Raw genomic sequence first — 21,702 nt, 5'->3', positions numbered from 1 at the left:
CTTTGACAAAGTTCTCATCTCCTTGGCCATTATGGTTTCCACTGTGAGTCAGTGTTGTATGATGCTGCATCAGTACCTGTGTTCCCAGGTATTTTTCTCTGAAATGCTGCACTAAAAGAACTTACAAAGGCAGTCTAAGGAATGACCAGGTAGCCTGTGACTTTGTTTAGGGAAATACTAAGGTCCTTCTGAACCCATTAGGCTCAACAACTAGGACCGAACAGAAACATTAAACTCTCCTAGTTTTTAAAACCTACCCACCTCTCTGTTTCTCAAAAGTATTAAAGCAAAGTGGACCTTTATGCAAACAAGCAGGTTTCATTTGTGAGTCCAAACCAGGGCTTCCTTCAACGAACTCCTCACCTGCACTTCCAAGTTTATTTAAATCATCTCAATCTGCCATTTCACAGTGTGACCTCTACAGGCCACTTTCCCAGCAGAGTTGGGCTATGTGTGAATGGCGGCTTCCTGGACTTCTACAAGCCTTGGCAACACTGTGCTCCTCTGCGTTAACACAACCGCTGAGGCTAGTCTCTAGAGACATACAGACTTGCTGGTCCCTGAGATGGGCTGCTTCGTAACCACAGGTGGCACGTGTGCTCAGCACACTCTCTGGCAAGGCTCAGCTGGGTCTCAGACTCCAAGACTCTCCGTGGTCTGCACCGGCTGCTCTCCATGACCCACTCCGGCCAGGAGACAAGTAGAAGCCAGGTCCAGTAGTCAGGAGACCAAGCAGAAGTCCTAGCAGTTGTGGTTACGTTAAGTCAACAAGAAACCGAAAAACTTCTTCCGGGTCTGACTTAACAATAACCACCCCAGCTAAAGATTATAACTTGGAAACCCAAAAGGAGGTTGTCTCACAATTCTTTTTTTTTTACTTTTGGTTTTTTAAATTTACATCCAAGTTAGTTAGCATATATTGCAACAATGATTTCGGGAGTGGATTCTTTAGTGCCCCTTCCCCATTTAGCCCATCCTCCCTCCCACAACCCCTCCAGTAACCCCAGTTTGTTCTCCATATTTATGAGTCTCTTCTGTTTTGTCCCTCTCCCTGGTTTTATATTATTTTTGTTTCCCTTCCCTTATGCTCATCTGTTTTGTCTCTTAAAGTCCTCATATGAGTGAAGTCATATGATTTTTGTCTTTCTATGACTGACTAATTTCACTTAGCAGAATACCCTCCAGTTCCATCCACGTAGATGCAAATGGAAAGATTTCATTCTTTTTGATTGCTGAGTAATACTCCATTGTATATATACACCACATCTTCTTTATCCATTCATCCATCGATGGACATCTCGGCTCTTTCCATACTTTGGCTCTTGTCGATAGCGCTGCTATAAACATTGGGGTGCATGTGTCCCTTCGAAACAACACACCTGTATCCCGTGGATAAATGCCTAGTAGTGTAATTGCTGAGTCATAGGGTAGTTCTATTTTTAGTTTTTTGAGGAATCTCCATACTGTTTTCCAGAGTGGCTGCACCAGCTTGCATTCCCTGTCTCAAAATTCTTTAAGAGAATTCGCACCCTTAGATAATCTCTCATCTTTTCTATTGATCCTTTCTCGTGATCTCAGCCAGTATTATTTTGTAAATAACATTCCATATGCTAACTCTCAAATTTATATTTCTATAACAGAACCAAACTTGAATATTCACCAATCTATCCAATATCTCCACTTAGATTTCTAATAGAAACCTCAAACTTAACATGTCTAAAATTGAATTTCTGATCTTCTCAAAAAACCTATTCCTACAGTCTTCTTCATCTCAATGGCCATCCTTTACTTAACAGTTGCTTTAGTCCAAAACCGTAGTCACCATTTCTTCTACTTGTCCTGTATAGTGAATATCAAACTTTATGAATCTTTGTATGCCTGGAAAATGTTTGTTTTTTTTTTTAAGTTTATTTATTTTTAGAGAGTGAGTGGGGAGGGGCAGTGAGAGAGAGAGAGAGAGAGAGAATCCCAAGTGAGAGAGAGAGCCCGGTGTGGGGTTTGATCTTACAAATTGTGAGATCATGACCTGAGCAGAAATCAAGCGCCACCAAGGTGCCCCTGGAAAAACGATTTATTATGCTTTTACATATAAATGAAATTGACAATTCTTCCAAGTTATTCACCCTCATAACTTCGGGAAAAAAAATTCTCTGTAAAACAGAAACAATGGTATCAGTTTTATTCTATAGTCTATGTATTTTTCTCCCATAAGCTTTTAGAACTTTGTCTTCTAGATATTAAAAATTTCACAATTATATAAATAGATGTTAACATTTTTCAGTCATCTTGTCTCAGACTCACACAGCCCTTCTAAGGACAACTGCTTTTCATGCGAAATTTTCTTCTAGTGGTTCTGTATTTCTTCCTATTCATTCTTATTTCACTGTTTCTGTAGCTTCTCTTAGCAGATTAGAAAACAGTGTATCTTTTTTATGCTGCTGAACTTTTCTTTCATGCTATTTTCTATCTTTTTTTTTTTTGTACTATATCCTGCAAAAAAAAAATACTCAGCAAGATCTTCCAACTTAATTTGTTCTTTTTTTTTCTTTTCAAATTTTTATTTAAATTCTAGTTAGTTAACATACATTAATTTGTTCCTGTGTTCACTCTGTTCTTAGCCCACCCATGAGATTGTTCATTTTCAGGATCTCTAATTTGCTCTTTAAAAAATGTTCCTTCTGCATTAGATCTGCCATTCTTTTTTATCTGTTTGAGAAGCATCAGTGACACTTTTAAATGTTTCTTTCTGTTGGCTTACTTATGGTAGGTTCTTTTATTTACTGCTTTTTTGTGCTTCTCTTTCATAATGTTGGTATTCCTGAAATGTCTGTTAATTCTTGGTTGTAGCAATCTTTACATGTAAGAACTCTGTCAACCAGTCTATAAAGTTATTTCTGTTTACTGCAGGATGCTCTTTTGTGACTGCAGAGAGGACAAGGTGGTGGTATATCAATAATTCATCTTCTGAGCATAGGAGGTCTTAGTTCCTCCAGGGTATCTTCATCCACCTTAAGGCTCTGACCCAAATTTATAACCAGTGTTCCAGAGAGAGAGCATCTGTCTGTGCTACATGGCATAAAAGATGGGCTGGATCCATATGCTGCTTCAGTGCAACACTCAAGCAACCACACTGATATTTTCCTTAGGATCGTAAAGGCATCACTACTCTTACCTTTTCTCAGCAGCCTTATCTTGAGTACTTGTTGAGCTAATGTTTCTTTCTTAAAATTGATCCCAATGGCCTACTGTCTTTCAGATTCTCTACACTTGCTTGTCTACCCAGAAAGGGACCCTACTATTGATAACCAACTTTGCTAAAATTATTTTATTTTATCTTTAACATGTTTCTACTTTTTTCTCTACTTTCTAAGAATTTAAGGTGATTCTGGGTAATCCCTTAAAACTGAAGTGAATTTCTTTGAAATCTCCCCACATAACTGATTTTTCTCTAATGACAACTTAACAATTGGACTTTCTATTAAGACTCTACTTCAGGGGCGCCTGGGTGGCTGAGTTGGCTGAGCGTCTGACTTCGGCTCAGGTCATGATCTCACGATTCATGAGTTCGAGCCCTGCGTCGGGCTCTGTGCTGACGGCTTGGAGGAGCCTGGAGCCTGCTTCAGATTTTGTGTCTCCCTCTCTCTCTCTGCCCCTCCCTAGCTTGCACTCTGTCTCTCTCTCTCTCAAAAATAAATAAACATTAAAAAAAAAATTAGAAAAAAAAAAAAAAGACTCTACTTCACAGCACACCAAAAGAAAAAAAAGAGAAAGAGAAAGAGATAAACTTAATGAAGTCAAAAAAATTCACAAGCCTTATAGTTTTGGGCTATACTAAAAGTCACCACTTTCAACAAAATAGTTCAGTACAATTATCTTCTAACGGAATGACCAGGAACCAATTTTTAAAATATGACTAAATGTTTAAAATCTACTAACACAAATTTATTATAAACTTTGACCAAAGCTAATATTAAGGTTTCAGTTACTTTTCATTCACATTCTTAAAGTATATTAACTATACAAAAAGATACAATATATACATTATAAATATCTATTACAAATGTTATATATACTATATACAAATAAAGTATATATATAATATATATGTAATTATGCATATTATCTAACACTTAAATAGACCTAACCTTTTTTCATTCATGTAATATATACTGCATGCCCACTAGATTAAAAAACAACAACTCAATAATGCACTGCCTTCTGAGACATAATTCCTCTGGTAAGGAAATTCAGAGATAAAATAAATATCCTATTTATCTAAATAGATAAATCTAAAACACATTCCTGCTTTCTTGAAATTTGGTAGTAATGAACACAAGAGCTCTTTGAAATAGGTAAACAGTGAAGGAAGTTTAAATCATACTAACAGACACCGGAAAACAAAGGCAAAAGAAATAGATATTTGCATTAAGCCCTAGGTCACCTTCAAAATAAAATGCAGCAATCCTACTCACTCTATTAAGTCACTCACTACACTGTAACTATTATGCCTACTTATTTAAACAAGACCCAGAAAGATTAAAACTCACAGAATTTTTTAGCCTTATATTTGAATTTCAAACCTACTGCCCACTAGCTGATGATACCTGGGGACAAGGTACTTAAAAGGCCTACTTTCAACGTACAACAGAAACAGCATTACAGCCTCGAGTTATCATAAGGACTCAACAAATGAGTAACCGTTACCTTCTGAACCAGGATTTCTCTGTCATTTTAACCCATAACCTCTTTTAGTAAGCATCAAACCATCTTCCCTATTTTGTACTAGAAAATTAAAGTGAATTTCCACCCAGGTGAAAGTGTTTTTTCCAATTTCACACCATCCTACCTAAATCCACTGCCTCCCTACTCCTAATTCTCTTGAACATCCAGTGCCGTGGATCTTTTTAATCTCTCCAGATAGGAAAACTAAAGGTTAACCAGATAGATTATGTGACTTTACCAAGGTCATACTATTTCATTGTATCTTAAAAATATAAGGCTACACATAAAACCGCCTGATGTTTGTAGATTCTTTTAAATCTACTTACTCATTAGGTTAAATAAATAAATAAATAAATCTACTTATTCATAAGCATGGGAGGAAGAAACTACACAAAGTTACTCTGAAGTATTTACCTTTCTACATGCAGGACAAAGCCCATTTTCATCAGTGCGAATTCGATGCCAACAAAATCGGCAAATCTGATAGCCACAGGTGCAAGGGAAAAAGTTGATATCATCTATCTCCAAGGGCTCCATGCAAAGAGGACATTCCACAGGGTCTTCCTTCGCATCAGGACTGCGAGACATCTTCACGATTATTGAACAGCAGCAAAAGTTTATAATAACTTAAGGGAGAAGGAAGTTCAGCACTGAGAACTAAACTGTAGAACTTCAAAGACCTGCATGACAAGAAACAAAACATACTGTTTACTACTGAAAATGGCATTTCAAGCATCAGGAATCATATTATCAAAAAATTTGGAAAATATTAAACAAATTTGCTATCATCTCAGAAGAGATTTCAGAATGGAATTCTGAAAAATTTTTTTTTTGGAAGGTCAAAATAAGGTCTAGCATTATTCACCTTTTGGATTCAATATAAAAACAAAAGAACTTTCTTTTTTCTACATCTAGTACTAAATCACAGCACATTTTAAGGGAATAAATAATACACATCCTTAAAATACACTTTAAACAGTCTTTGACCTAAAAGTTAATAACACTGCCAACATAACCGAAGGAGTATTATAGTATTCTAAAATGTGTCAGAAAATAACTATGTTTACAAAATAAACATAAAGAAACAGAAAAGGTTTCAGTCATCTATAATTACATGTTAATACCAAACCTTTACCACAGAAAACAAAGACCTGAAACATACGCCAAAGAACCCAATGTATACAACCAAATATGTATATTATGTCAATGAAAATTTCTGGTAAAATAAGCACATAAAAAGCATTTCTATGGTAATAATACAAAATTGTACAAAAAAACAGGAAGGGGAAAAGAACCAAATAGATTCCGTATTCCAAAGTCTTTTAAAAAATTAAATAATTTTTAGGGGTGCCTGGGTGGCTCAGTCAGTTAAGTGTCCAACTTCAGCTCGGGTCATGATCTCGTGGTTCATGAGGTCGAGCTCAATTCGGGCTCTGTGCTGACGGCTCAGAGCCTGGAACCTGCTTTGGATTCTGTGTCTCCCTGTTTCTCTGCCTCTCCCTTGCTCATCCTCTGTCTCTCTCTCTGTCTCAAAAATAAATAAAAACATTAAAAAAAAAAACTAAAAAAAATTAAATGATTTTATATTTAAAAAATAAAAAAATAAACTGAGATACTCTATAAATAGTGGGTTTCAATGTGGGTTTTCTACATACCATAAAATTTCAGAATATTAAAAACCATAACATCTGAAGGGCATTTTAGAAAATGATTTGGTAATTTTTCTAAGATGTATTCCTGACAATGCCTGTGACTTCAAAATATCTCTGCATCTAGAAAAGAATATTTCAAGTGTTCCTTTTGACATGAAAGTCTTTTCTCCAAGGCTAACCCTGTAAATAAAGTCATTTTTAGAAAGGAAAAATAAAAAATGAATAAAAATTAAATAACTTATTGGGGTGCCTGGGTGGCTCAGTCAGATGACTCTTGGTTTACACTCGGGTCATGATCTCACAGTTTGTGGGTGTGAGCCCTACAATGGGCTCCAGACTGCTTGGGATTCTCTCTCTCTTCCCCTCTCTCTGCCCCTCCCATCTCTCTCTAAGTAAATAAATAAACTTAAAGAAAAAAAGAATTACTAAAATTAATTTATCTCTTTAGATTATGGACAATTGAAAATACCTGGGTAATAATCTAGGTTAAAGTCAATGGTAAATTAAAACATTAGGTTGAAATCTCTATTTTTAACAGTATGCAAAATAGAAGTCAATGCCATCTTTATCAAAATAACTCAGGTTTTTTTTTTTTTTTTTAAACATAATTCAACAAACTGATTCTAAAGTTTACACATGAAAGAGTAAATGCATACAAATTGCTTTGAAACTTCTGGGGGAAAATGAGGGAATCTGTGCTGTCAGATACTGAACTGACTACAAAGGAAAAGTAATTTTAAAATATGATACGGAAAAAAAATAAAATTTTGATATGGGAACAAATACAGACAAAAAATCAATGAACCTAAATAAAGACTCTAGAAACAGAACCATGAATTTATGAGATTTTAATATTTGGTAAAAATGACAGTACAAATCAATATAGCAAGGAGAGACCAGTTTAAAAAGCAATAATAAAATTCTGTTTTATCTATTTTAAGGAAAAAAATGGTATATATCTATTCTATTATCAAACCCGAATCATCTGTATAAAGATCCATACATTGAAATAAACAGACTAAAGTATAAGAAAAAAAATAGAATTTTTAAAAGTCTTGTGATACAGAAGATCTTCCTAAGCGAAAACAATAATTCAGAAGCCTTAAAAGATAGATTTAGCAATGTAGAAAGAAAACAAAAAAAATGAAAGGTAAGCAACAGAGTAAAGGATATATTCACTACATATAATGAAGTGTTAGAGTCCAAAATATTTCCAATTTTAAAAAGGCAATTAAGTCAAACAAAATAACGAGAACAGAAGATGATGAGTAATTCACAGAATTACAAATTAATTACAACATATGAAAAGATGATCAATCTCTTTAGTTAGTAAATAGGGAGACAACATTTTCCCCCCATCAACCTATCAAAGAAGATAGTCTCCTCAGAAAGTAAAGATTATCACTGATCTAAATTCTTTGCAGAGGAAATGAGAGCACAAAGAGTACCTTGCCTTAAGTTGCACAGCTATTAAGTGGTGCAACCTAGATTTATTCCAGGAAGTCTTAGCCCCAGAATCCGTACCGTTAACCATGCCTTCACACCACCTTAGAATCTATCCTACAGAAATACTTGCACCTGTGCACCTAAGTACTTTGCTCTGTGATTTGCAGCTGTTCCTAGAGAATTGCAAAGTAATAGTCCATCAGCTGGGAAATCATTAACTAAATAATGATAGAGCCATAAACTGAATATCAAATCAGAAGCTATTACATACACTTTTGAGTTTTTAATTTGTAAAAGCAAGCTGGAGACTAACCAACACAAATTTACAATTACTTCGATATAAATATGTAAATCCTGTATGTGTATATATTTGATGTTTCTCTAAGAAAATAAAGCACATAAAAGATTTTACACAAAAGTGTTACCATGTCAAAAAAGACAAAATGGAGGTAAGCAGGAGAGTTTTTTTCTGAAATTAATTTTATTTTCAAAATTTTATTTTAGAAAAACCTATATTATCTGATTTGTTACAAAATATTTTTGCATTTCAAACACAAACCTTAAAAAAAAAAGGAAATTACTTTCATCACCTTTTGAAAAATTAAGTTAAATCTGTCTTTTAATAATTAGAAGGAAAAAAATGAAATACTTTCTTATCATTCTATACTTTAAAATAAAAGTTTTTTTTTTTTAAAAAGAATACGTATTTATAAACAATTCAGGAATCCTGGTTTGCAAGAGCCAATTGTGTCACTATCAGTTTCTTCATATAGAAAATGGGGTTTAGAACTAATTTCTAACAGCTCCTCCAACTTGAATGTTCCAAACTGTACCTGTAGAAAACACACACTCAAACACTGGTTTCACCAACAGGAAACTAATCAAGGGGTGCTATCTACACTTCTAATGTACTTCTGACGACAGGACATTACTTTCATAACAATAACTTACTCAAGTTTTAGTGGAGTAATTTATGGGATGCTGGGAAGGAAAACAATACACTGGGATTTATGAATTGAAAAGCTTTCTAGAGTAAATTACCATAAATAAAACATGACATACTGAAGTTTGCTTTTTGATTGCTTCTGTTTCATAAAAAATTTTTAAAAGTCTGCGACAGTATGTATCTTCCAGTTTAGAGGAAAAGGGACAAAACAGCAAGAAGTCCCTTAAGATGATTAATACAAGTGCAAGTGCATTTTATACACTTCTAGTACCATGGAGATGTGCCCAAGTAATCATATAAATGGTGAAATCTAAGAGGGAAGGCTAATGTGGTAGAACATTGGAATATAAGGTAAAAGAACAGATTTCTGCCTCATCCCTTCCACTAAATAGCTATATAATCTTGGATAAGACACTCAAAAGCCGTAGGATTCAATTTTTTCATCTGAAAAATGCTGAGATGCAAAATTAAATGAAATTTCAAGTATAGAGAAATTTCCGTTAAACCCACTGAACTAAGCTTTAAAATTTTTTTGAATGTTTATTTTCGAGAGACAGAGACAGAGACAGAGACAGAGACAGAGTGAGTGAGCAGGGGTAGGGGAGGCGCAGAGAGAGGAAGAGACACAGAACTCTAAGTGGGCTCCAAGATGTGCTATCAGCACAGAGCCCAACCTGGGGCTCGAAATCACGAACTGCGAGATCATGAGCTGAACCGAAGTTGGAAGTTTAACCGACAGAGCCACCAAGGCGCCCTGAACCAAGCTTTTAAAATAAGCTTTGCAATAAACTCTCTCCCCTCCAAACACTTTAGCCCAAATTTTCATTTAGGGAAAAATAATTTTATTTCATAAGCCAGTCAATTAATATTAAAATAAAAATAAAACAAAACAAGGGGCGCCTCGGTGGCTCAGCTGGTAAGTGTTCAACTCTTGATTTCAGCTCAGGTCATGATCTCAAGGTCTGTGAGTTTAAGACTCACATCAGGCTCTGTGCTGACAAGTGTGGAGCCTACTTGGGATTCTCTCTCTTCCTCCTTTGTCTGTCCGTCCTGCACATGTGTGCACACTCTCTATCTCAAAACAAATTTAAAAAATTAAAAAAAAAAGAATGCCCTTTCTAAAAAAAAATAAAATAAAATAAAATAAAGCACAATTAGATTATAAAGGGATAAGAGGTAGAAAGAAAAGATATTTTTAAATGAAAAAGGAAAGTCAATGACTTCCTAAATGAGGTGTGGGGGTTCTTAGGACAAAAGTGATTTGGTTTTGATTCAGTAACTAATTGTGCAAAAAAAAAAAAAAAAAGTACATTTTCACATACACCATGTAAAATTCACAGTGACTTGGTAAGAATACATTACCCCCCTCTATATATGAAACTGAGGCTAAGTGGTGACCCTGGATATAAGTGCTAAAAACACAAATCAAAAGTAAGATCCCCATCTTCAGAACCCATGCCCTTTCCAACATGGTTAAGGCAGAAATTATGATCAATGAAGCCACAGCTGCATATCTTGGTATAAGAAGTGCAAGTTTCCAAAAAGTAAAAATGTTACTTTTTCAAAGACTTCAACTACGGAAAATCTCTACCTCGTTACCTGAGTTCTTGCTCTCTGTATCAACTGCCACTAATACCACAATACAGTATAAATTCTGACATAAATAATAGTGCTCCTGAAACACCAAAGAGCTCACATTCCATATAGTAAGTACACATAATAAAAATCATGCCATGCTCAAAAATCACTCATAAAGTGCTGCATCCATGGATCTGTGCATAGGACCCTGTTCAAAAAATGTATACAAAAACGTAACTGTAAGTTGCACTATGAGCTAACTAACTTGGATGTGAATTAAATAAAAATATTTTTAAAAAATAATTAAATTAAATTTAAAAAACCTTAATTGTAAAATATAAAGTGCTGCAGCCACTATGGAAAAGAGTTTCGTAGTTTCTCAAAAAGTTAAACAGAGAATTAGTATGTGATCCATTTCTGGATATACACCCAACAAACCGAAAGCAGGGACCTTGAACAGATACTTGTACAGCAAAGCTCACAGCGGCATTATTCACAATAGCCAAAGATGGAAACAACCCAAGTGTCCATCAAGAGATGAATGGAAAATGTAGTGTATACACAGATATTATTCAGCCATAAAAGAATAAAATTCTGATGCATGCTACAATGTAGATGAACCTTGAAAACATTATACTAAGTGAAATAAGCCAGTCACAAAAAGATAAATATTTTATGATTCCACTGATATGAGGTATCTGAAATTCTTTCACGCAGAAAGTAGAATAGAGGTTGCCAGGCTTGAGGGGAGGGAGAATGGGAAGTTATTGTTTAATGGATATAGAGTTTCTGTTTGGGATGGTAAAAAAGGTTTTAGAAACACAAAGTGGTGATACTTACACAGCATCGTGAATGTACTTAATGCCACCCAACTGTACACTTAAAAATACTTAAAATGACATATTTTAGCTTACATTTATTTTATTATTATAAAAATCAATAAAAATATAAACTATACACTTAAATGTGGTACAGAATAAACAGCACTTTTGAAAAACTGAGTCTGTGGTTCCATATTTAAAGTCATTAATATTTTAATTTTTTTCCTACCTAGTAGCTTAATTTGTCATAAGTTAAATGTGTATATGATGCAATTCCATTGAATAGTTACATAAAAGTTACACTCCTGAATAAACTATACAACCAAAAGTATGCATACACTGTAACAACACATAATGGAAATCTATTTATAGATGTGACATCCATACACACACTTTGATAAGTATCTAGAATAGCACCTTAAGTGTCCATAAAAACCATACATTCAATATATGCACAAAACTATAAATGAACATGTTTTAAAATCTGTAATAAAGTACACCACCCCACTTAGAGTTTACTCAATTACTGTTTTATAACTGTGAAATTCTTATTTCTTTAACAATCAGTCCGTTCTCAGTCCACTGTCACTGGAATGGAAACTTCAGGAAGGCAATTACCTGGTATATCATATTTACAATGATATACCAAGCAGTTACAAAATGGCTGGTGGTATATAGTAAGTATTCACTTATTTGATCAAAGAAAACTGAACAAAAGAAGGAATAAATTATTTGTTGTATGTCACTTATGACTGACAACCGTTTTCAAAAATCGGAAACAACACTCTAAGTTGTCCATTGTTTCTGTACTAGGCTTTTATCTTACAAAACATGTTACTTAAATATCAACAATACTTCTTCCCCTTTTAAATTAAGTACCAAACTACCAGCATACATATACCATGAATATACATACACTATGGAACTCAAGACTGTTTGTATGACCTTTAGGAGCAACAAGAAGGCTTATCTATGTTTTAGGAAATATCTACCTAAGAATTTAAAGTCTCCTTCCTAAAGGTTAAGATGTCATTACACAAAAAAATCAATTATATGGGACTGCCTTCTACCTCTCCACCAGTGTGTTCCTCATTTAGTAAATTATTTTACTTTTGGAAGATGTAAGTCAAAATCAGCATCCAAGTCATCTCACATACTATAACACGTCCCCTAAGTATTTTTCACAGAAGAAGAGGCAGCTAAGGGTGGAAGGAGATGAACAGAATCTTTCTCCAGTAGAAAGTAACCACCATGAGGGCAAAGACGGTCTTACTTATTAGCATATCCAAAAATCTTAAAATAGTTTCTGGCACATAAATATTTGTCAAATGGAAGGAGAGCAAGAAAGAAGGAAGAAAAGGAAGGAAGGGGAAGTACTTGTCTACTCATCCATAAATGGGTAAGTACCTATTTTAAGACTCGCTGAATAAAACTGGCAACCTTTACAAATCTATGCATAGCAAATACACATTAGATACAATAACAGACTTCTCTGAACATCTCACTGATAAAGCAAAAGTTTTTCTATTTTCTTATCATTCAGGGCTCGATACTAAAAAGGAAAAAAAAAGCAATTTGCTAATTTGCATGCATTTGTTTGCAGTTAGAGGAATATGATCATTGATTTTGGGAGAGTTGTTTGTTAAAATCCACCAATTTATCAGCTGAACAAATCAAAGACATCCAAGATGACAAATCATTCAAATAAAGCAATAAAGAAATCTAACACTTTGCATACAAATACATATTTCAAAATTTAACAATATGAAAATTAATGTTTATTTATTTTTGAGACAGAGCACTAGCAGGGGAGGAGGAGAGAGGGAGACACAGAATCTGAAGTAGGGTCCAGGCTCTGAGCTGTGAGCACAGAGCCTGATGTGGGGCTTGAGATCATGAACCATGAGATCATGACTTGAGCCAAAGTCAGATGCTTAACTGACTGAGCCACCCAGGCACCCCAACAATATCACAATTAAAATGTATTAAAAATCGATTATCTAGGTGTATCAATTTAAAGAAAAAAGATTTGCTACAAGTTTCCTTCCTGTGGGGGGAAAAAAAGTTTCCATATACATTTAAAATGATTCAAGTAAGGGGTGCCTGGATGGCTCAGTTGGTTGATTGACTTTGGCTCAGGTCATGATCTCACGGTTCATGAGTTCAAGCCCCACATTTGGCTCTGTGTGGACAGCTCAGAGCCTAGAGCCTGCTTCATATTCTGTGTCTCCCTCTCTCTCTCTGTCCCTCCTCTACTTGTGCTCTCTCTCTCGCACTCTCAAAAATAAACATTAAAAATGTAAAGATGACTCAAATAAAAAGTATTTTTAATTTTTAACGTTTATTCATTTTTGAGAGACAGAGTATAAGCAGGGAAGGGGCAGAGAGAGAGAGGGAGACACAGAACCTGAAGCAGGCTCTAGGCCCTGAGCTATCAGCACAGAGCCTGATGCGGGGCTCGGACTCACGAGCTGTGAGATCATGACCTGAGCCAAAGTCGGACGCTCAACCGACTGAACTACCCAGGCACCCCCAAATAAAAAGTATTTTAAACCACTTCCGTAAAGACTTGTACTACTTAAAGAATAGTAGGCAGAACTTAACAATGACTAGTCTTTTAAAGGAGGGAAGTTTATGGCACAAAAACAGACACACAGACCAATGGAACAGAATAGAAACCCCAGAACTAGAGCCACAAACGTATGGCCAACTCATCTTTGACAAAGCAGGAAGGAACATCCAATGGAAAAAAGACAGTCTCTTTAACAAATGGTGCTGGGAGAACTGGACAGCAACATGCAGAAGGTTGAAACTAGACCACTTTCTCACACCATTCACAAAAATAAACTCAAAATGGATAAAGGACCTGAATGTGAGACAGGAAACCATCAAAACCTTAGAGGAGAAAGCAGGAAAAGACCTCTCTGACCTCAGCCGTAGCAATCTCTTACTCGACACATCCCCAAAGGCAAAGGAATTAAAAGCAAAAATGAATTACTGGGACCTTATGAAGATAAAAAGCTTCTGCAAAGCAAAGGAAACAACCAACAAAACTAAAAGGCAACCAACGGAATGGGAAAAGATATTTGCAAATGACATATCGGACAAAGGGCTAGTATCCAAAATCTATAAAGAGCTCACCAAACTCCACACCCGAAAAACAAATAACCCAGTGAAGAAATGGGCAGAAAACATGAATAGACACTTCTCTCAAGAAGACATCCGGATGGCCAACGGGCACATGAAAAGATGCTCAACATCGCTCCTTATCAGGGAAATACAAATCAAAACCACACTCAGATATCACCTCACGCCAGTCAGAGTGGCCAAAATGAACAAATCAGGAGACTATAGATGCTGGAGAGGATGTGGAGAAACGGGAACCCTCTTGCACTGTTGGTGGGAATGCAAATTGGTGCAGCCATTCTGGAAAACAGTGTGGAGGTTCCTCAGAAAATTAAAAATAGACCTACCCTATGACCCAGCAGTAGCACTGCTAGGAATTTCCCCAAGGGATACAGGAGTACGATGCATAGGGGCACTTGTACCCCAATGTTTATAGCAGCACTCTCAACAATAGCCGAATTATGGAAAGAGCCTAAATGTCCATCAACTGATGAATGGATAAAGAAATTGTGGTTTATATACACAATGGAGTACTACAGGGCAATGAGAAAGAATGAAATATGGCCCTTTGTAGCAACATGGATGGAACTGGAGAGTGTGATGCTAAGTGAAATAAGCCATACAGAGAAAGACAGATACCATATGTTTTCACTTTTATGTGGATCCTGAGAAACTTAACAGAAACTCATGGGGGAGGGGAAGGAAAAAAAAAAGAGGTTAGAGTGGGAGAGAGCCAAAGCATAAGAGACTGTTAAAAACTGAGAACAAACTGAGGGCTGATGGGGGGTGGGAGGGAGGGGAGGGTGGGTAATGGGTATTGAGGAGGGCACCTTTTGGGATGAGCACTGGGTGTTGTATGGAAACCAATTTGACAATAAATTTCATATATTGAAAAAAAAATAAAGGAGGGAAGTTTTAAAAAGAAAAGGTAAAAGCATATTTAGGCTCTCTTATCAAGAAAGCTAACTGGTTGTGGGGCACCTGGGTGGCTCAGGTCATGATCTCATGGTCCGTGGGTTAGAGCCCTGCCATGGGCTCTGTGCTGACATCTCAGAGCCTGCTTCCAATTTTGTGTCTCCCTCTTTCTCTACCCCTCCCCTGTACAACATGTGCTGTCTCTTTCTCTCACTCTAAAATAAATAAAGATTAAAAAAAAAAAAAAAAGCTAATTGGTTGTTCTAATTGTATCCAGTACATCAAAACTGAAGGTTTTAACTTTATTAGAAAAGTCAGATGGCTGACCAAGGAAGTTTCTGCCATTCTAACAGCTCTTTTATATCTTCATTTATTGACTGATTCAATAAATAGTTATTAAGTTCTTACTGCGTTTCGAATTCTAGTCTCCGTCTTTGGGATATATTAGTGACCACAAAAGGGAAAAATAATCCTAAGGTATGAGCTTATATTTTCTCAAGAAAATCTACTGAAATTCAGGAAAAACAGAAAGACTATATAGTAGTTGAATCAAAACCTACTCCCTCTCTTTCCTTCCCCGTCACCAGCTCAGTGGGACGGAAACTTCAGACTGGTGCAGCCAGGAACAACGGGTGCTCTCTCACCACAACCGCTATCTTCCCAGGAAGGGCAGGCCATCAGCATCTCTCATGCTGCCTGAAACCACCTAATGCTAACGCTAAATGCAGGTAAGGGCACCTCTCTTCCACTCAACTGCCACTCCCAGGGAAGAGGTCCTATGCTGCTGCTACATGTTGAAAAATACTGGGACCCATACTGTCCTCTACCCAGCTACTTTGTAAAGCAGAAATCGCATGCCAAGAAAGGCAAGACAAGAAAGAAGACCCGAGACTACTGTACACCCACCGGCTCAGTTCCTAAACCGGGGGTGAAGCACAGAGAGAAAAGTGCACACTGTCTCTACCACCCAATGCCAGAGCCAGAACCAAGCCAACGATTTTGCCAGGAAGGTACAGCAGGCCTTGAAACAGATAGCTCTGAATCTCTCTCAGATTGTTCCAATCCAATACTGTTCCAATGCTGACTCTGCAACAGAGTGTGAAGTTCAAGTCTAAGGGCAATCTCAAAACCTAGGAGGCCTTGGTGAAGGGCAACTGGGAGGAGATTCAGATACAGGCTAACCTGTAAACCAGCTAGTTCACAGGAAAGAATAAGGAGAATCAGTAAATACGACAGCTGAGATGAGCCCTCCCCAGGTCAGAACAAATTTCAAGCTCTGATTCAAGAACTGTCCCTTCAAGTGAGTTCAAAGTTTTTGGATCCAGCTGAGAAACAATGTACGTCCTAGGGCACTGTTGAAAACAACAGAGGAGCCAGGTGCCAATTTGTGGAGCTTAACATTTGGGTGTGGTCAAGGAAAGAGTCAGTGAAAGGGATCCCTGCCAAAAATCCCAGGGTGAATGTGGGCATACCCAAATCTGCACACCCTAGGAACACCACCAGATGGCTAACACTTGCAAGAGGGAAACAGACTTCACTAAAATAATCCAGTAAGTAAACAAATACGCAAATAACAGTAATAAGCCCTGGGAGGGGTAGGAAAGACCAGTATCTAGAGCTGGTACAATATTATATAAGATGTCCAGTTTCCAACCAGAAATTATAAGCCATACATGTTAACAGGAAAGTATGACCCACATAGAAGGAAAAAAGCAGGCAACAGAAACTGCCTGTGAGACCCACCAGATTTAAGATTTAACAAAGACTTCAAAGAGCCATTTACATATATTCAAAGAACTAAAGAAAACCATAATTAAAGAAGGAATGTCTGATGACAATATCACACCAAATAGAGTGTCAACAAAGAGATAGATATTATTAAAAAGAAACAATGAGATTTTGGAGTTGGAAAGTATAACTAAAATAAAGTCATTAAAGGGGCTCAATAGTGCATTTGAACTGGCAGAAGAATGAACTGGTAAAATCGAAGACAGATTAATAAAGATTATGCAATCCAAGGAAGAGAGAGAAAAAGTAAAGAAGAAAACTGAACAGAGCCTCAGAGAAAAGTACAACACCATTACATGCATCAACATACACATAATGAAAAAAAAATACACATAATGGAAACAAAACAAGGAGAAGCGAAGAAAAAATATTTGAAGAAATAATGGCTGTATGAAAATTAACTACAGCTACACAACAACATAGATGAATCTCACAAAAAGAATGTTGAGCAAAGGAAGCAAGAAGAATATAATTGTGGTCATATAAATTTCAATAAATAAACAAAAATATATATTTTAGGGCTGCACATAAGATAACAAAAGCCAGAAGACTGAGTGCCTCTGGATGAAAGGGAGAGGGTTATGAACAGGAAGAGGTGTATGTGGGTAGGGGAAAGGGGTGGGTAATGCTGAGGGTACTTGAAATACTTTATTTTTGACCTTAATAAAGATGTTTGCTTTAAATTAAGCTGAAGGGGAGCCTGGGCAGCTCAGTCATTGAGCAGCTGACTTTGGCTCAGGTCATGATCTCACAGTTCATGAGTTGGAGCCCCACATCGGGCTCTATGCTGACAGCTCAGAGCCTGGAGCCTGCTTCCAATTCTGTGTCTCCCTCTCTCTCCCTGTCCCTCCCTCGCTCATGCTCTCTCTCTCAAAAATAAAAACATAAAAAAAAAAAAAAAAAAAAGTTAAACTGTACGTGTTTGTTTTTTTTTTTTAATTTTTTTTTCAACATTTATTTATTTTTGGGACAGAGAGAGACACAGCATGAACGGGGGAGGGGCAGAGAGAGAGGGAGACACAGAATCGGAAACAAGCTCCAGGCTCTGAGCCATCAGCCTAGAGCCTGACGCAGGGCTCGACCTCACGGGCCGCGAGATCGTGACCTGGCTGAAGTCGGACGCTTAACCGACTGCGCCACCCAGGCGCCCCTGTACGTGTTTTACATGTACACGTTTTACATGTTTCTGTATATTCCTCACTTTTTTCAGTCTTAAAAGAAAAAGATAATACCTTCTGGTTTCCCACAATGGTTAAAAATAATCTGCAGACCCAGAGAGCACAATATATCCAGTGGGATCAACAAACCCACATCCAGCTACAAGATAGCAAAACTGCAGAACGCTAAAGGTAACAAGAAAGCTGACTTTAAAAAAGGACCTCTCACCCAATAGAATAATTAGAATTGCAGCTGACTTCTCAACAGCAACAGCTGAAGTCAGAAGGGAAAGACATACACCCAAGATACTGAGCGAAAATTACTGTCAACCTACCATTGTGCTCCTAGAAAAGAATAACCCTCAAGAACAAGAGTAAAATCATAAAACATTTTTTGAGATAATCAAGATTTTCACAGGGACTGGATACTCGATGATATTAGGGAATTACTGTTAGTTATGTACAGTAGTAGTTTCATGTTTATTCTTTTTTAAAAGCTCTTCTACAGGAGATACATTCTTAAGTATTTACAGACTTCATGATATGATATTTCAGCAGGAAAGGAGACACAGAATGGCGAAGAGATGAAACTAGAATAGTAAAATGTCGGCAACTACAGAAACTGTGGGCTAGAAATAATTGCGTTTCATGACATTACTGGTCTACTTTCATGTATACTTAAAAATTTCCATGATAAAGAGCTAAAAATAACTGATAAATTAAAAATTAAAACAAATAAACAGAAATACAGACAGTTTACCAGTAAGAGACCTCCACTAAAGGTCTCTGACTAACTTGTCCTGAAGATGATCTCACAAGGACAGAGATTAAAGAAAGGATGGTGAGAAAAAAACATGGTAAAAATGTATGCAAATTAGATCATGCACTTCTCTATAGAACAATATAATTTGTTGGTTTTAACAAGCATAAAATAAAATATTAAACAATAACATGTCAGGAGAAGAGTGATATAAGATAAGCTCCTATAAGGCCAACTTTAAGAGGAATATGAACAGTAAAATTTCAAGGGTAACCATATACTCTCTAAGATCTACTAATTCCACTTCCCCATATCTTCCGTCTACTAAGGCATGTATAAACAGTTCCAGCACTGGTTGTAATGGCAAAAAAATGGAAACCTAAATGTCCATCAGTAGGAAATGACAAAACTACAGTAAATCAATAAAATGAAATACTATACATCAGTTTAAAAGACTAAGGTAGATTGGTACCTACAAACAGACTGAATGAAAAAAGCTAACTTCACGTACTACAGAATGTTTTCTACATTAAAAAATCATAGAAAAAATTATATACAGTCTGCTAATAGTGACTACATCTAGAGAAACGATAAGAAGTGGGATGGATTGGAAACTTGAGTCTTATGTATGAGTTCTGTAAACAGAATATATTAATGCATTTCTTCTATAATAGAAAATTAATTTTTAAAAATTTTTTATTTTTTAATGTTTATTTATTTTGGAGACAGAGAGAGACAGATCATGAACGGGGGAGGGTCAGAGAGAGAGGGAGACACAGAATCTGAAACAGGCTCCAGGCTCTGAGCTGTCAGCACAGAGCCCGACGCGGGGCTCGAACTCACGGACCGTGAGATCATGACCTGAGCCCAAGTTGGACGCTTAACCGACTGAGCCACCCAGGCGCCCCAGAAAATTAATTTTTTAAAATAACTTTAAAGTTGCTAAACTTTGAATCCTTTTTTTTTTTTAAGAGAGAGAGAGTGCACGCAAGTGGGGGAAGGGGCAAGGGGAAACAGAGAATCTTAAGCAGGTTCCATGCTCAGTGTCAAGCCTATGTGGAGCTAGATCCCACAACCCTGGGGTCATGACCCAAGCTGAAATCAAGAGTCATATGCTTAACTGACTGAGCCACCCAGACGCCCCTAAGTTTTGAATCCTTTGAGTGCAAAGATCATGTCTATTGTGTTCAACACTGTGCCATAGGCAAATGTATAGCAAATTATAAGTTCCCACGATGTGATGAGGGGAGATACAGAGAAGAATGATTCCAAGGGAAAATGCCAAAATAACAGTCTAATGCTTGGCACGGTGAATATGCACAGTTTCTTTTCTTCCTCCTATTCTCCAATTTTTAGGAAATAAACACTTGTATTTATAAAGGGAAAAAATATCCCTTTATATTTAAGTGCCACTGACAAATAAAAGGATGCAGTGATGAGATGAAAAAACTTTTCAATGTATAATTAGAGAATCAGCATCGACATGTTCCCATTAGCTTAATTCTCCTCAAAAGAAAGCTAGGAGTTAAAGAAATTAAAGGCTAAGCCTGATGAAAGTGTTATTAATAAGATAAAATCAAATCTGCATAAAATCAAAGCAGAAGACTAATTAGTGTGCTAATTAGTTCTCTACCACACTTATACAGGTTGTCAACAGAAGGAGGTGCCTAGTATCAGTGTATTTTCAATTCAGAAAAAACAAACAAAACCCCCCCAGATATACGGGGGGGGGGGGGGGGAAGGGGAGGGCAGCGCCCGGTAGAAGGGTGTGCCTATTTTGAAGTTTTTAAAGACTGACCCAGAGAAATACCTGAAACAAATGAATCAAGACATCAAAACTTTAAAAACCTCCTAGTCACTCTGAACACAAATTAGTTTTTATTTATTTTATTATTTGTTTTTAATGTTGAGAAAGAGAGAGAGAGAGAGAGAGAGAGTACGTACAAGTGGGGGAGGGGCAGATGAGGACAGAGGATCCGATATGGGGCTTGACCCTACGAACCTTGAGATCATGACCTGAGCCGAAGTCAGACACTTGATCAACTAAGCCACCCAGGGATTCCAATTAGTCCTTTTACAGATGTGTCTGTACATCAGTTTACATTACACAAGCAGTAACAGATAAGAGAAAAAATCAGTCCAAGGAGAAATACTAAGCTGAAGTGCAAAAGCCAGTCTCATCCTCTCAGTACAAAAAACCAAAATGTTTATTAGCATGGTTAAGTAGGACCTCTTCTTTAACTGTATCTAAACGTCACCCAGTCACTTAGAGTCTAACACCTCCTAAATTCTTTTTTTTTTTTTAAACTTTTTTATGTATGGGGGGGGGGTGGCACATGACTGGGGGAGGGGCAGAGAGAGAGGAGAGAGAGAGAATCCCAAGCAGGTTCCTCAATGTCTGTGTGGAGCTTGATGCGAGGCTCAAACCCATGATCTGCGAGATCATGACCTGTGCTGAAATCGAGTCAGACACTTAACCAACTGAGCTACCCAGGCACCCCTAACACCTCCTAAATTCTGATCCCAGGTTGCATGCTGCCAATCAAATGCTCCTCTTCCACCAAGAGATGAGTTCTAATTCATCCATCTGCAGACTGTTTTATCCTGCCCCCACTTCAGTCTTTCCACTTCATGGCAGGCACTGACGAACTAATAAGAAGTCCACCTTTCAATTTTTTGGCTGGGTGAGACATGGAAGGGTAAAGAAAGGAAGGATTTACAAAGGAGGAAAGATAAAAGTTATCTGGTTAAAAAGTGATTTTTTAAATGGAAAAGAGTAAATTTTAACATC

At 36.8% G+C, this 21,702-nt stretch overlaps 1 protein-coding gene across 7 annotated transcripts in view; it reads right to left on the bottom strand.

Annotated features, from left to right (window-relative positions):
• The window catches only part of CNOT4 (CCR4-NOT transcription complex subunit 4), a 146,406-nt gene that overhangs the window by 78,107 nt on the left and 46,597 nt on the right, over positions 1–21,702 (bottom strand). For all 7 annotated transcript variants that reach the window (XM_027075543.2, XM_027075541.2, XM_027075539.2 and 4 more), the window contains one exon: positions 5,137–5,402. In XM_027075543.2, the coding sequence (XP_026931344.1) occupies positions 5,137–5,310 (174 nt within the window). In that variant the 5' untranslated portion in view covers positions 5,311–5,402. The remainder of the gene's footprint in view (positions 1–5,136; positions 5,403–21,702) is intronic.

Source organism: Acinonyx jubatus, chromosome A2 (genome assembly GCF_027475565.1).
Source record: "Acinonyx jubatus isolate Ajub_Pintada_27869175 chromosome A2, VMU_Ajub_asm_v1.0, whole genome shotgun sequence".
Taxonomy (NCBI): domain Eukaryota; kingdom Metazoa; phylum Chordata; class Mammalia; order Carnivora; family Felidae; genus Acinonyx; species Acinonyx jubatus.
Note: the sequence above shows the minus strand (reverse complement) of the source record. Positions and strands in the feature narration are given on the sequence as shown.